At 48.0% G+C, this 15,306-nt stretch overlaps 1 protein-coding gene across 4 annotated transcripts in view; it reads left to right on the top strand.

Annotated features, from left to right (window-relative positions):
• NEURL1 (neuralized E3 ubiquitin protein ligase 1) overlaps positions 1–15,306 on the top strand; it is a 257,507-nt gene that overhangs the window by 224,560 nt on the left and 17,641 nt on the right. For all 4 annotated transcript variants that reach the window (XM_075935544.2, XM_089780226.1, XM_006120851.5 and 1 more), the window contains one exon: positions 4,441–5,121. In XM_075935544.2, the coding sequence (XP_075791659.1) occupies positions 4,441–5,121 (681 nt within the window). The remainder of the gene's footprint in view (positions 1–4,440; positions 5,122–15,306) is intronic.

Here is a 15,306-nt window from a genome sequence, read left to right as displayed (position 1 = left end):
CATAACTGGCTGGATAACGGTTCTCAGAGAGTAGTTATTAAAGGTTCACAATCCTGCTGGAAGGGCATAACCAGTGGAGTTCATCAGGGGTCTGTTTTGAACCGGATCTGTTCCATATCTTCATCAATGTTTTAGATAATGGCATAGAGCGTACGCTTATTAAGTTTGATACCAAGCTGGAAGGGATGGCAAGTACTTTGGAGGATGGGTCATAATTCAACATGATTTGGACAAACTGGAGAAATGGTCTGAGGTAAATAGGATGAAGTTTAATAAGGATAAATGCAAAGTGCTCCACTGAGGAAGGAACAATCAGTTTCACACCTACAGAATGAGAAGCCACTGTTTAGGAAGGAGTACTGCAGAAAGGGATGTAGAGGTCATAGCGGGCCATAAGCTAAGCATGAGTCAACAGTGTGATGCTGTTTCAAAAAAAGCAAACATGATTCTGGGAGGCATTAACAGGAGTGTTGTGAGCAAGACACAAGAAGTCATTCTTCCGCTCTACTCTGCGCTGATTAGGCCTCAGTTGGAATATTGTGTCCAGTTCTGGGCACCACAAGGAGGAATTATGATGTTGGTGTAGTAGGGCAGGGGACTGGACTCGATGACCTTTCGAGGTCCCTTCCAGTTCTAGTGTTCTATGATTCTGTGATTCAGGGTGTGTCTACACTACAGGGTTTTTTCGGAAAAACTTCAACTGTGGCTAAACTGCAGCTGCATTCCTTTGAAAGTAAACTGAAAGAACGTGGCAATTTTTTCAATCGCGGTAAACCTCATTTTATGAGGAATAACGCCTTTTTTCGAAAGGACTCTTTGGAAAAAGGCGCTATTGAGTGCACACTGTGCTTTTTCGAAAGAGAGTGTCTAGACTCTCTTTCAAAAAAGCGGCTCGCTTTTTCGAAAAATCTGCTTGTCGTCTAGACGCTCTCTTTCGAAAGAGGCTTGTAGTCTAGACGCACCCTCACTCAGCACCAGATTTGCTTCCAGTTCTCAACCTGAATTTGGGATTGTGGCCTTCTATTTTCCAGTCACTCGGGTGCAACCTTGCACATGAGCAATGGGCTCTTTTGGGGCCAATTCTTATGGCCCTTGCTTGTGTGCCAGAGGCCATGTGCAAGTGGACAAGGTGGGAGCAAGTGTACTAGGGTGGAAGTGACTAGCCAACTATCCAATTAGTATATACTTGTCAGTCACTACTCGACTAGTTGACCTCCTCCCACCCTGCTGCCTCGCTCAGAGAAAGGCAGTGTGGGTGGGGGAGGGGGGGAAAGCAGGAGCCAGTGTGGGGGGAGCTTGCTTAAAAGTTGGTTCCCCCCAGCACCATCTCTGTGGGAGGGGGAGGGGGTGGGGGCGGGGGCAGGAGAAGCAGAGATGCAGCAAGGACACGGCACAAGCAGGTACTGAAGCAGTCCCCACTCATGCTGGTCCAGACTGTTGTACCTCTTCTTTTGAAATAGACAAGAGCCGCGGGCGGCTTTTGCACATTTCAAAGGGTGAGGCGCAGCAGTCGGGTCATAAGAACATAAGAAAATAAGAATGGCCAGACTCCCTCTTGCATCACCCATTTCCAGCCCCTGACAAACAGAGGCTAGGGGACACCATTTCTACCCATCCTGGCTAATAGCCATTGATGGACCTAACCCCCATGAATGTATCTAGCTCTTCCTTGAACCCTATTAAAGTCCTGGTCTTCACAACCTCCTGTGGAAAGGAGTTCCACAGGCCGACAATGTGCTGTGTGAAGAAGAACTTCCTTTGGTTTGTTTAAAACCTGCTACCAGGAATTTCCTGTGGTGACTATTAGTTCTTACATTATGGGAACAAGTACATAATTTTTTCCTGATTCACTTTTCCGTGCACCGCAGGCCGCTCTTGTACATTACAAAAGCAGAAGTGCAGCAGGGTCACCAAATGAAATTAATAGGCAGTAGGTTTAAAACAAATAGAAGAAAGCTTTTCTTCACTCAGTGCACAGGCAATCTGTGGAACTCCTTGCCAAAGGATGCGGTGAAGGCTAGGACTTTAACAGGGTTCAAAAAAGAGCTGGATAGATTCATGGTGGTTAGGTCCATTAATGGCTATTAGCCAGGATGGCTAGGAATGGTGTCCGTAGCCTCTGTTTCTCTGGAGGTAAGTGACAGGGGAGGGATCACGTGAGGATTACCTGTTGTGTTCCCTCCCTCTGGGGCATCTGGTATTGGCCACTGTCAGCAGACAGGATACTGGACTGGATGGACCGTTGTTCTGACCCGGTATGGCTATTCTTATGTTCTAATATTGCAGCAGGATAGTGAGCACCCCCTCACACCCCGGCTAATTGAGTAGTCGATGGGAATTCCATTGACTGCTCAATTAGTTTATTAATCAAAATTTAACATCCTTAATGTGCACATGAAGCCTTCCCTTTCCTCCCACCTGCTCCTCTGCATAGCGAGCTGTCCCTGTTGGCCACGAGATCACAGATGCGATTCGAAGCGAGCGCCGCTGTTGATGATAGCTTTCTCAAAGGGGTTGTGATGAGAGAGCCGTGGCTGTAAGGGGAACAGAAGGGTTCATGCTGTTCCCTTTCATATGGTAATAGAGATGCTTTGTGTGTGGGCTCCTCCAGAGTCCACAGAGGAATTCTGGCTAAGTCCGCAAAAATCCTTCTGCAGTTTTTCTCAGAGATTTGGACTTCGCTTGTAGCCACACTATGCTCTTCAGACCCTAAGGTCCCATTGAAGTGGAGAAAGATTCCCAGGATATGGCCCACACGTGGTATCATAAGACCTCATTCCTGCACAGGTTTAGACATATGCTTAACTTTGCACACAATGACTAGTTCTACTGAAATCAAAGGAAATACTCACAGCTCACAAAGTTAAGCACAGGCGGCAGAATCAGGACTTAGGTTTGCTAAATCTGTTGCTTCAACATTTTTCCTCCATATAATTGCTCTGCCTCATTGACAGGGTAGGAACACAGTTCAGATTGTGCCAAATAGAAGTGAGTTAGGTATTAAAGCCAGCTGGTTAAATTGTTAGCAGAGGAATTAAATCGATGAGCAACTTTTGAAGCATCAGGTGGGACATAACAGAAGGGATAATGTGTAATTATTTTTCTTCTGTTGCTTTTGAATGTGTATGCGTCTGCTCTCTTTGTTCTTTATCTACTGGTTTGATTTTTAATTATTTGTCCTGGAGATAATGAGCGATTGTGCTGTATTTATAGAAAATCCCTAAGCTGCGATATTATCCGCTTCAGGGCTGGCTTTCTACAGACATAGGTAGACTAGCTAGAAATTATCGCTAGAAATATTAATTAAATTTCAAGTTGTGTCAAATAACAAATGGGAGTGAAATTTACAAGACTAGTGTTTGTTTAAAAAAATCAATGTCTACTTAGCTATTCAGTTCATGGCCCTTGTGAGAAGTGATTATAGACATGGACAAGCTCAGAGCCCCTATTGCTGCCGATCCGTAGGTTCCCGTTTGCGTCTTAGTTATAGGGATGCTTAATTGTGTGAAATCAGCTAATCGAGTAGTCGATGGAATTTCCATTGACTACTTGATTAGTCGATAAGGGGGGACACTGCAGAGCGGCAGTGGGGTTAGTTTCTGGCCGTCGGAGCTAACCCTGCTGCAGCTCTGCCTTTTAAATGTATGAAGAGCCATCAGGCTCTTCATACATTTAAGAGGCAGAGGCGGGGGGGGGTGCAAGCCGGGAATCAGCTGATTCTCGGCTCGCACCCGGTCCCAGAGGCTGTACCTCTGCTTTTTAAATGCATTCAGAGATGCCAGGCTCTTAATACATTTTAAAAAGCAGAGGCACAGCTGGGGGGACCGGGAGCGAGTCGACAATCAGCTGTCCCGACTCGCTCCCGGTCTCCCCCCTCCTCAGCTGCGCCTCTCGTTTTAAATGTATTAGGAGCCTGGCAGCTGATTCCCAGCTCGTGCCGGTCGTCCGCTATGCCTCTGTCTCCCCTGTGCGCCCAGCACCGGCTCCCATTCCCTCTCCCGCCCCGGCTGCCTCTCTCTGATAGTGGCAGAAAATGGGGGGAAGCAACTGGTCAAGTCAGTAGTCGATTACCTGATAAGCACATGCTTATTGCGTAGTCAACTAGTTGCTTACATCCCTACTTAGTTATTTACCCTCTGGTACCCCTCCCCAAGGAGTTATTACCTCAGTCATTTTTTATTATGTATAGTCTACCTGCATTGAGCTTTATAGTGATTATAGTGGCCGATGCTATGGGGAAAGCATAGGACTAGCACAGAGTTGCAAAAATATTGTATTTTACGCTCTTCTGTTCTTTTATTTTTAAAGGAAAATTTACTGGAGCCAGAAGCTCTCTACTTTTCCCTTCAATGTGTCAGTCCAACCAACAGCGACTCCTACAACCCTGGATATTTTTATTATTTCTTGAGTGATCCTTCTCTCTCTCATTTGATTCCACAGACAGTGAAATTATTCCTCCCGACTGCCTGCGTCCAAGATCTTTCACTGCAATTCGCCGGCCCTCACTGCGCAGGGAGACGGAGGACACCCGGCTCTCCGTGAGCCTCTGCGACCTCAATCTTCAGGAAGAGAATTTCCATGTGCTGGCCACCATGTGTCCCATCCCTCAGAACTCCCTCAACTCTCAGCATTCCCATCTCTTCCCATCCCAGCTCGAAAGTGACCTCCGTTTCCACCAGCTCAGGGGAGCCCATATCAAAATCCTGGATGACCAAACTGTAGCCCGGCTGGAACATGCCAGGGAAGAGAGAACTTTGGTTTTCACCAGCAGACCCCTTAGAATCAATGAAACCATTTTTGTCAAAATTAACAAGTCAAACGCCTCCCGTTCAGGCACACTGTCTTACGGCGTAACCTCCTGTGACCCTAGTTCTCTGCGGCCCAGTGACCTTCCGTATAACCCGGAGTCGTTGGTTGACAGGAAGGAATTCTGGGCCGTCTGTAGAGTGTTGGTGCCCCTCCAGAGTGGCGACATTTTGGGATTCATGGTGAATTCGGAAGGCGAGCTACATTTGAGTCACAACGGTGCCAGTGCCGGCATGCAGGTCTGCGTGGACTGTTCCCAGCCCCTCTGGATGTTCTTTGGTTTACATGGAGCAGTTATGCAAATTCGCGTACTGGGTATGAGTCTCTCTTTTACAATTTCATGTGAAATATATTGAGGAGATCTGAGTTGTGGGGGAGGGGAGTTGAATTAGAAGGCGATCGGCTTACTTTAGGCCACGTACACACACACATTTATATCAAACAAAGGACTCTATAATATGTGACTCTAGAATGAAGAATACTGGGTTAGAATACTGTACTTTGCATTTCTGTAGCATCTTTCACATAGGGACCTCCAAGCTCTTTGCAAATACAATCAAATTAATCCTTGTAATCTCCCGCTGAAATAAGGAAGTGTCATCGTTTTGCATGTGGAGGAAATGAGCTGCCTTTGTTTGCCCTTGGTCACACAACATATCTATGGCTAAGCCTGTTCCCATGCATTAACCACAAGTGCAAATTTAGTCCCCAAAGTCCCCTTGAATCCCTCATGTTAGATTATGCAAAGAAGCAACAGTGAAATGAACTACAGTAACTGTTTCATGGTCCCATCTGAGAGCGAGGTAGGAAGCCAACAAACAATGAAGAGTCAATGAAATGTTTACAACCTGTTCTGTGCTAATTAAACAAGTGTAAGTGATGTAGGTAAGTAATCTTTTAAAATAGATCATCTTTTCTCAGCAGTGCTCTTTGACCTGGAATCTTGCGAGAAGGGAAGTGTAGAACCAACATTGACAAGTGTTTTGAAAGCATGAAAGTGCAAGTCTGCAACTAGTCTGCACCGTTGCTTGGACAAATTTACGTTTGTGTGTGCAGGTATCCGCCGTGTGCAAGCACAAGCATATTTGCTGGTGCAAGCTGTCTACTTGGTCTTAGCCTTAAATGTGGACAAAGTCCTGGTCTTGCCGATGTCAGTGTTGAAACTTGCAGTCATGCCTGTAGGAGCAAGATTTAGCCGAGGGAGAGCGGCTCCTTTTAAGTTTATATCCAGTATGCATATAACAAGGGCTTCATTTGCTAACAGTACATTCAGGATCTTTCAGGACAGCAGGAATTTGGCTTTGAAAAATCATTTGGCTGAATTTCTTCCAAACTTCTGGCATGTGATGTCAATGGAGGGATTTTTCAAATCCCTGTTTGAAGCTGAATGGTTGAATGCTGCTGCTCCCCCTATGCGTTGCGTGCAGCCCGGGTAACCTGGCTACTGGTTCACTGCCTAGCTAGATTCCCAGCTCCAGCACCAAACTGTGAAATTGACAAGACAGCCAACAGCCAATGAAAGTCCTTGCAGTGTCTATATGGACACTGTGTCACCCTGACTACACTGACACAAGCCCTATACCTGTTGGGCATGATTTGGTGTAGTAGGGCACGTAGGTGAGGTCTAAACTAGACCCGGCAGCTTATCGTAAAGTACATAACTCCAGCTATGTATTATACATATCTGAAGTCGGCTTATTGTAAGCTGAGCTTGGCAGTGTCCCCACAGTGGAAGACGTACCGGATGTTGCAAGAGCAGGGGTACTGGATGCCGGTGGCGGCGCCTGCTGAGTTTGATTTAATGAGTCTTAACTAGACTCACTAAATGGAACTCCAGAAGATCGATTGCAGCAGCATCCATCTTCTGTGGAGTGAAGATGTGGTCTTACATTGGTGGGAGCAAGACTGCTTTGCGTACAGCAACATAGTTAGGTCGACATAAGTTGCCATACATCAACCTAACTCTATAGCGTAGATCAAGCCTCAGAGACAGAGGGTTTCACTCTCCTACTTCCTTTTACTACCCAGTCTCTTGCACCCCACTGTCCTATCAGCACTCTCGCTCAGGTATGAATTCAGGAATCCTCATAGACTGCAGGTCTGCACTGTGCCTATAAGTCCCTATGGGAAGTTATGACTCTCTTCAGCAGCGGGAGCCAACAGCCATGCTAGTTCCTTGGGCAAGGGCGGGAGTTCGGGGGGTGCGGGGAGCTCTTTGCTTCCAGAAGGGATGGAGCCTCAGGTGGAAGGTATGGGGCTGGGGAAAGCCAGCCCATAGCACCACCCAGAGCATGCCCCCGTTCCTAGCCCTTAGATCCGCACATGCGGTGCTCCCAGCTGGAGCCCTGGCCCTTTTGAATTGCCAAACCTTGGAGTCTCTTTTCTCCCCTTCCCTTCAACAGGCCTGTTCTTCAGTCTTCCAATCTGCATTTTAAGGGAAAATATGCATGTTCTAGTCTGTGAGAGATTGGCTAGATACTGGTGATCTGGCAAGCTCGTATCTACCTCTCAAAGCTCCGGCGTAAGCATGAAAATTTTCAGAGTAAGAAACCTCTTCTTTCAGCAGTGTGCCGTCACTTTTAGGAACTGATTTTGGGCACACAATGGCCGGACTGCACATGCAAATAGCTAATTCATGGAATTTGTCCGTTCAGTGACTCGATTTGAAACTATGACCCTTGCTTTTTTAAATTCCCACGATAAAAACAATCCCTCCATCACACAGAAAAAACAAATTCTTTTTGGAATAGACCAGTGGTTCCCAAATGTTTTGTCCCACAGCCCACTCCGCTCCATGCAGACCTTCCCGCAGACCACCAGCCAAGCCCCCATGATGACAGAATGGGTGCAGAAGGGTGTGTGGGGGACGGGGTGTGGTTGAGAAGTAGAGCACAGGAGTGCGCTGGAGGTGTGGGGGCTGGGTGGGAGGTTGGGTATGGGAACGGGCTGAGGGTGGGGGGTTTGGGAGGGAGGGATGATGCAGGAGAGGACGGTGAGTGGAGGTGATCCGGAGGGAGGGTGCAGGAGTGAAGTGGGGATGTGCTGGGCATGAGGCATCTGGCGGGGGGGGTCGCTTACCTGGCTCTGTGCCTCCCACCACTCCCAGGCACCACCCTCCTCTTCTGCCATTGGTCGTGATTCTGGCCAATCAGAGCAGCTGGGCAAGCCTCCAGGCGAGCAGTTTCCTGTGTTGCCGGTCCCTCAGCCAGAGCAAGGGGGAGCAGGAGCATGCAGAGCAGGATCTGGCCCGTGTGGCTCGCCCCCAGAAAGTGGGGAGGGGTTCAGAGCTGGCGCCCCGGCATGGGTTCTCCGCTGCTGAGCCCCGAGCCCACTGCCCACAAGCAAAACGGTCATGGACCACAAGTGGTCTACTCTATGGACCACACTACGAGAGCCAGTGGAATGGCGCTAATGGCCAAACTCTCCTCTTAGGAAATGAGTGCAAACCCCTCCCCCCCGTTAATGGGATGGCCCTGCCTGCCTGTCTGCAAGGCTTTCTTTCATGATTTGGTTTGATTGTAGTGAGTTACTAGCAATGTCATAGGAGAAGAAATACCGTGAGTGACGTACGAGGAGAGGCTGAAGGATTTGGGCTTATTTAGTCTGCAGAAGAGAAGAGTGGAGGGGGGGGGGGTGAGAAATTTGAGTGAAGCATTTAACTTCCTAAAGGGGGGCTCCAAAGAGGATGGAGAGAGGCTGTTCTCAGTGGTGGCAGATGGCAGAACAAGGAGCAATGGTCTCAAGTTACAGTGGGGGAGGTCTAGGTTGGATATTAGGAAAAACTATTTCCCTAGGAGGGTGGGGAAGCACTGGAATGGGTTCCCTAGGGAGGGGGTGGAATCTCCATCCCTAGAGGTTTTTAAGTCTTGGCTTGACAAAGTCCTGGTTTGGTTGGGGTTGGTCCTGCTTTGGGCAGGGGGCTGGACTCGATGTCTCCTGAGGTCTCTTCCAGCCCTAAGGTTCTCTGATCTTGTTAAGACTTATGACCCCTGGACATACGTTTCTATTAGTAACGTTCTGCTGTAATTAAAATGCTCCAGCATAACGAATGTGACACCATTATTTATTGCTGTAGCTGCTGTTCACCTTCTAATAGCCACTGGTGTCCAATTTGATGACAGTTCCTGTGTGTGCTGTTCAGAGGTCCTGGCTAGCTTGGCTTTCAGCTACCACATCATTCTGGTAAAGGTATATCAAGCCAAACAGACCTGAGTGGGGACTCAAGAGGGTTAAGTGATACTGTACTTGAGAAAGGAGGCACCCTTCAGTCCTGTCTGACCCGGTAGGCACATGAAAGAGTAGAACCAGTGCTTTTTTTGTGACGGTACTGCACTTCCAGATGCAGTACCGGCACCTCCAGTCAGAGCTTACCTGGAAAGAATGGAGTGTACCGGCACCTCTGTATGCAAATGTCCAATAGTCGGCTGGTCCACGTGTCTTAAAAGGGCAATGCCGGCCCCACCCCGGCTTTTTTTTTTTTTGCCTCAACAACGTTTCCCCGGTGTACCGACACCTTTTTTTTTTTTTTTTTAAACAAAAAAAGCACTGAGTAGAACCATTAGGCTGCCAGCGCAGCGTGGTTTACTTTCCTGCCAGCTGTATTCTGAGCACACGGTAACTGTTGCCTGAACTTGAGTGTAAGAGCATAGGCTAGAATTTTGTTAAACTGGAATGTAAGTGGGGGAGTTGTTGGCATGAATCTAATGTCCCCAAAGGAAGGATTGGGATCCCTCTGCTGGTGCATCTATTGTAATGCTGGCTAGACAGTAACTAGCGTCATCCAAGAAATGTTCTGACGTTTGCACTGCCTACATTCAAAGACATACGCCGCAACCATACCTATAACTTCGCAGCTTTAGGTTAGATTGTTATAAAATCTCAGTGTTTTTAACACAGCGAGGCTGTTTCTTCAGAGCCATTTTCAGGCTCTCACTCCTACAAGATGCCATATAGTTACAGGATACGTCATACAGATCAGTCATTCCCAAGCATGGGGATGGAGTAGATGACCTAATAGGGTATTACCATCACTAGCTTCTATGATGCCAGAGTGAATCTGAAGCATAACTGCTTATAGTGCAGTAGAATGTGATTGCTTCACTTCCCAGAATAACCTAGTGGTTATGACAAAAAAAAAAAACAACAACTTCGACCAACAGTATAAGGCGATCTGATATGCAGAGACAGCTGCATTTTCAGAATGCACACAGGATTAATTTTCAGAATGCCTTATGTCATTAGAATATTTCGGATTACGTTATCTCATAGGAGAAGAAATATTTATATCCATCCTCTCTGGCAGTAAGTGGGAAACATGCAGAAGTTCTCATATAGCAACAAGAAATGAAGATACCAATGATGCAACCAGCGCCGGTTTTATTGCTTATGCTAGCACAGCAGATAGTAGAAAGCAAATGTAAATCTCTTCCAAGGGGTATCCCTCAAGCCCTTGTGAGCATAAGTAAAGCACCATCACACTGTATTAAAGGAACAAAGAGCTGTGACACGACGAACTCCAAAAGCCAGGAACTTAAAGTCAGGGTGTTTTGTTCTCAGCTCCAGCCTTTCTGCTTTTTCTGCAATACAGAGAGCATTATTCCTGGCCCTGGGCAATGCCATTGCACAATTAGAAGAATTGAGAGGTGAGTCAGAGGACTTGGATGGCTCAGGAGACTGATTATTGGATACTGAGTTTTTCATCTCTCGATCAGCCATTTGACTGAGACCCAGGATGGTAACAAATGAAAGTCATTGCCATCTAATGAGTGTCTGATGACCTGTAGTGGCTGCCGTTATAGCGTCAACATTTACCAACGGCAGCTGCCCTGCCAGTATCAGAGATACCAGAGATATTTCCTGAGCTAAGGATTGAGAAGTACTGTTGTGTCACAGAAGCAATTCCACATGGGTAAACCTCGGCACCTGCACCAAGCCTGATGAAAGCCTGTGCTAGGACATGGCACCGATGCAATAAGCAGAGGCCTTGTCTTCAATCTTTATCTGTCCAGTACAACTCACTAGCCCTACGCTCATTCTAGGGGAAGTAATAACACCGGCCAGAAAGACGCGGCAGAAAACAGCCTCTCTTTTTCATCCACTCCGAATAATTTTTCAAGCAAGGAGAACATCAGTCAAACTCCAACCACCTTTGCAGTTGGGTGAGCAGCTGCAGGGAGGTGCAGTGAGAGACGTAAGGGGCTCCATCTTCAACGTGAAGCGGTAGAAGGCAATTGGATCCCTGTCTCATAGGTACCTATGTGGCGAAGAGAGAGCGGACTCATGGGCTCTCTAAAGTAGCCTACGAAGGCACAAGACAGCCCAGTGGCTGGAAATTGAAGCCAGACTAATTCAGACTGTAAGTGAGAATGATTAGCCTTTCAGAGCAGATTCTCAGGGGGATGGTGGATTCTTCTTCAAAGATTTGCTGTAGTTCAACCCAAATTACTGGACATGAATTTCTGGGTGAAATTCTCTAGATTATGTGGTGCAGGAGGCGAACTAGATGATCACAACAATCCTTTGTGATCTTAAATGCTGTGACTCATGTACAGAGGAGACATTCACAAAACAGAAGACTAGACTGCTACAGCTGATTGCCGGGAGAATGAGTAGCTAGGCCAAAATGAAACACTGGCTTTGCACATATATGGAACCTGATGTTTCAGGTTCCTCTTTTCCTCCCACACTAACCCAGGAAAGATTCATAACAGAGAAAGGACCCTGTGCCACAGCGGTGAGAGAGAATTAAGAGGAAGAAGGCAGCCAAAGCAGCGTGGAACTGAAATCATTCCGTTAGCGACTTCATTGTTTTAGATTTAATGTTCTTGTAAAGTGGACATGACCAGTGTATTACAACCGTGATTTACTGTTCCCAGCTTTTGTTTGTAAGTGCCTTGGATCAGGCAAAGGTTTATTGAGAGCCCTGAAAGACTAAAGCGAGCTGGATTGAATATATGGGGCTGCTTTTTACATTTTAATTAATTTTAGGAAGTAAAATTGGTTGATCTCAGAAGGCTTTGGAAGTTATGACTCATGTCTGGAGGAGTGTGAGCTGCCGCGAGTCGATAGGAACTCATCGGGATGCCAAGTGCGAGGACATCTTATTATTACCTTTTTAACTTTAACTTTGTCTCAGAATGAATTGCGTCCGTGCAACAAGTTGTTTTTGATTCCCCCTGGAGAAGTGAACTTTGCATAGCAATCAAAGTTTCCTTTTAGCTACATAAAAAGCAAACAAGCAGATAATGAATATAAGGGCAAAAGAAGCAACGTGAGGATGGCATGCGAAGCCTTTAAGTCATCAATTTAAATCTGGCCCGGATCATTAGTGGCTAAAGATTGCTTTCATCTGATGGATGCTCAGTGGAGAGAGAGAGTTTGGATTCAGGCCAGTTATTCATTGGCTGGTTGAGTTCCCTCACACAAACATAATCATAACTGGCACTAACCAGGACTCCTGTCGGCACCGTCAGAAGAGAAGCCAGAGACTGAATCGGTTACAGTGGGGAGTCTCAATGTTTTTCTGCCTGTGGCCCCCGTGTTAATGGATAGATTGTTCCATGCACCCAAACTCCCCCCGTTTGCAGCTGAGTATGCTGGCAATGGTGAGAGTTGTGATTTGTCTCTTGATAAAGCCACCAGCACTGTCCAGTTTGGCTGCTTGTTTCCTTTTCGGGCACTTTGGTTCTGCCTCATCTAGAAGCAAGGTGGACAAGCCAGCACCAGGTGCTTTGAGGAGCATTCCATAGACCACGATAGGCACATGGCTGGCTTTATGGAGACCAAACTGGCTTTATGGAGACGCTTCCTTACCTCGCCAGGCCCTCCCTAACCACTGTCTTCTGGATGCATCTTTTGCATCTGCCCTCCCAAAGGTTGCTGCCTCCCTTTCCCGAGGGCCTTTGAAGCAGCTGGCCGACCTGATCCCCCTGTGACGCTGCATGGGCCTGGGAAGCTGAGCTTGCGTTCCCTACAGTTCCTGTCACTCCTACCTTCCTATAGAAATGCTCTTTGTAACCCGGCTGCTAGTCCTGCTGCTGCTCTTTCCCCAGTGTGGACCCAGAAACACTCCACAATGCAGCACTTGTTCAGGGACTAACCCCACCCCCCTCCAAATACCCGCTAGTATGTGCACAATTGTATGTTTAATTCACATCCAGTCCCTGCAGATTGCATGGTTAGGGGTCTAAACGAGCATGTGTATGTGCAGGAATTGCCCGTGCACACAGGTAGTGTGGCCAGTTGCCAGATAAATTGCATGCACATGTGGGGAGCTAGGACTACAGTCCTGGTTCTTCAGCGCCTGATACATGAGCCACAGACGCTTGAGCTCAGGGAGATCCATGTAGCAGCAGATCCTTATGATCCTGAGGGCAACATGATTATAGACACAGCCTAGATATTACGCCTGGGCTTGGCCTTTTGGACAAGGCTCCATGTGAGTCTTGCTTTATTCTGGCTATTAGGAAACTGCCCACGTTCAATGGGTTAAAACAAATACCCTACAAACTAGAGGCTTGCTAAACTGCACAAAAATGCATGTAATGGGTCTCTTCCTTTAACAAGCAGTCACTTAGGGAGCGCCCCAGAGTTTTACGGCCCCTGTTTCTGATTTTGTCTATGGAAAATGGCCTCATTAAAGAGATACAGATTTAACAGCCCTGCCTGAAGTGCTGGGGGGCCGGGGGGCAAATGGCACTTTATTGCTTTAGCAGACTCCATTTGGCAGCATTTCTTTGGGTTTCTGGTAAACGTCTAAAAATGTTAAAATGTTCAAGATGTCTTGGAAAGAAATTAGCGTGTGTCAAATGCCCAGGTTGGATAAGCCCTTCTGTCAGGCTGGGCTTGAGTTTTCTCTGTAAATAAGGCATGCATTACTAATGCTAATTTGTAAGAGGCCCCCAAGAGGACTGCAGTCTCATTTGCTTCAGGGCACTGCTCAGCTGTTACATATGGCCCTCTGTGTCCCTTCCATTTCCCCTTCATTTAAAAATGAAATTAGCATAATGAGAGGCTGTCCTACCACGGATGCTGTACAGTGGGGCGGGCGGCTGTTCAGCAGGCATGCCCTGGATCAGAGCGTTGGCTCTGCAGTGCGGGGCTTGTTACATCATGGCCTTTCTCTCGCCTCCGTGCTAGTGACGTGGCGGGGACACCATTTCTCTATACGGCCCCCACACGTTTCATCCGAGGGCCTCGGGCCTCTTCGCCAATGCTAATGACCCCACCCAGTGCCCTTGGAGGTACAGCTAGGGGTTGTCACTTCATGCCTCTTATACCAAGGAGAGAGAGCTGAACTATCGGAAGGCGTCAAAGGTGGAAAGGATGGTCTAGTGATTCAAATCCAGGACTGGAGTTGGGCATTAGGATCTCTTGGCCCCTGCCCAGACTGTGGTCTTAGATAACTGACAGCACTGTACTGTGCCTCGGTTTCCCCATTAACTTTAAAGAAGCTAGTGGGTAGACGATGTGTCTATCTACCCGACAGGGATAATAAGTGGATACAAAAACGTGGATCTGCATCCGATCTGCAATCCGGATTTTACTTGCATCCACCCAGCAGACCATCGGGGGGAGGAGCACGGATGAACCAGGAGGAGGCAGCTTTGTGCAGGGAAGAGGCAGGCAGCATGAAAGCAGGGACCAAGGGGGCCGGGGTAAGGAGCAGCAGGAACGTGGGGCTGGGGCTCTGCCGGTGGGAGGCAGAGGGGCTGGGCAGGGCCAGCACTTGGCCGCTCCTGGAAGGAGACTTAGGACGGAGCTTGCTGCGTCGGTTCCCGGCTGGTAGCGCAGGGGCCAGCGCTGGCATTCGGGCGGGAGGACTCTGCTCAGGGATCCACTCCCCTATCCATGGATTTGTGGGGCTCTAATAGTGTAGGCCTCTGTCTGAGACCCTCTGATGACACGTGCGGCTGAACCGTCACGTCGGCGGAAAGGACAGAGGGGTCCTGCTTCTTGCTCCCACCCGGCGAGGGCGACGTTTCAGCAAAGCTGCCCTTCGACTTCTGACCTGCCTGGTGTTCGCTAGGGCATGATGTCCATTTCCCAGCGGCCAGGTGGACTGGAAATGAAGGCGCCCGTTTCCTGGCGTGCAGAATTTGGCTCTGCGGGGCACAGGGCTGGGACCTGGCAGGCCCTCCTGTCAGAAGTTCCTTGAAGTTTTGGACCTGGGATTCTCCCCTTTGTTCACAGCCAGCGCCCGTGTGTTGCTGACCTTTCAGCAGCTGTTGCTGAAGTTGGTGGGGCGTGGAGGCGCTCGGCACCTCTCAGGACGAGAGCCTAGCTGAGTGCTGTTTGGAGCATATCCACTTCCCACGGATTATGACTGAGTAACACAAACAAAACTACTTCAAGCGACAGCTGTGGGACGTAAGCCCGTAAACGCTTCCCCTCGGCACTCATTCCTCCATGACAGTGGAAATTAAGTCTCTATCACCGTCAGGATAATAAAATATCCCTGGACTCAATGAGACATTCATAGTCAATGATATATGGGTCTCC

The sequence above is a fragment of the Pelodiscus sinensis genome, chromosome 8 (assembly GCF_052426305.1).
Source record: "Pelodiscus sinensis isolate ZL-2025 chromosome 8, ASM5242630v1, whole genome shotgun sequence".
In the NCBI taxonomy this organism is placed as follows: Eukaryota; Metazoa; Chordata; order Testudines; family Trionychidae; genus Pelodiscus; species Pelodiscus sinensis.
Note: the sequence above shows the minus strand (reverse complement) of the source record. Positions and strands in the feature narration are given on the sequence as shown.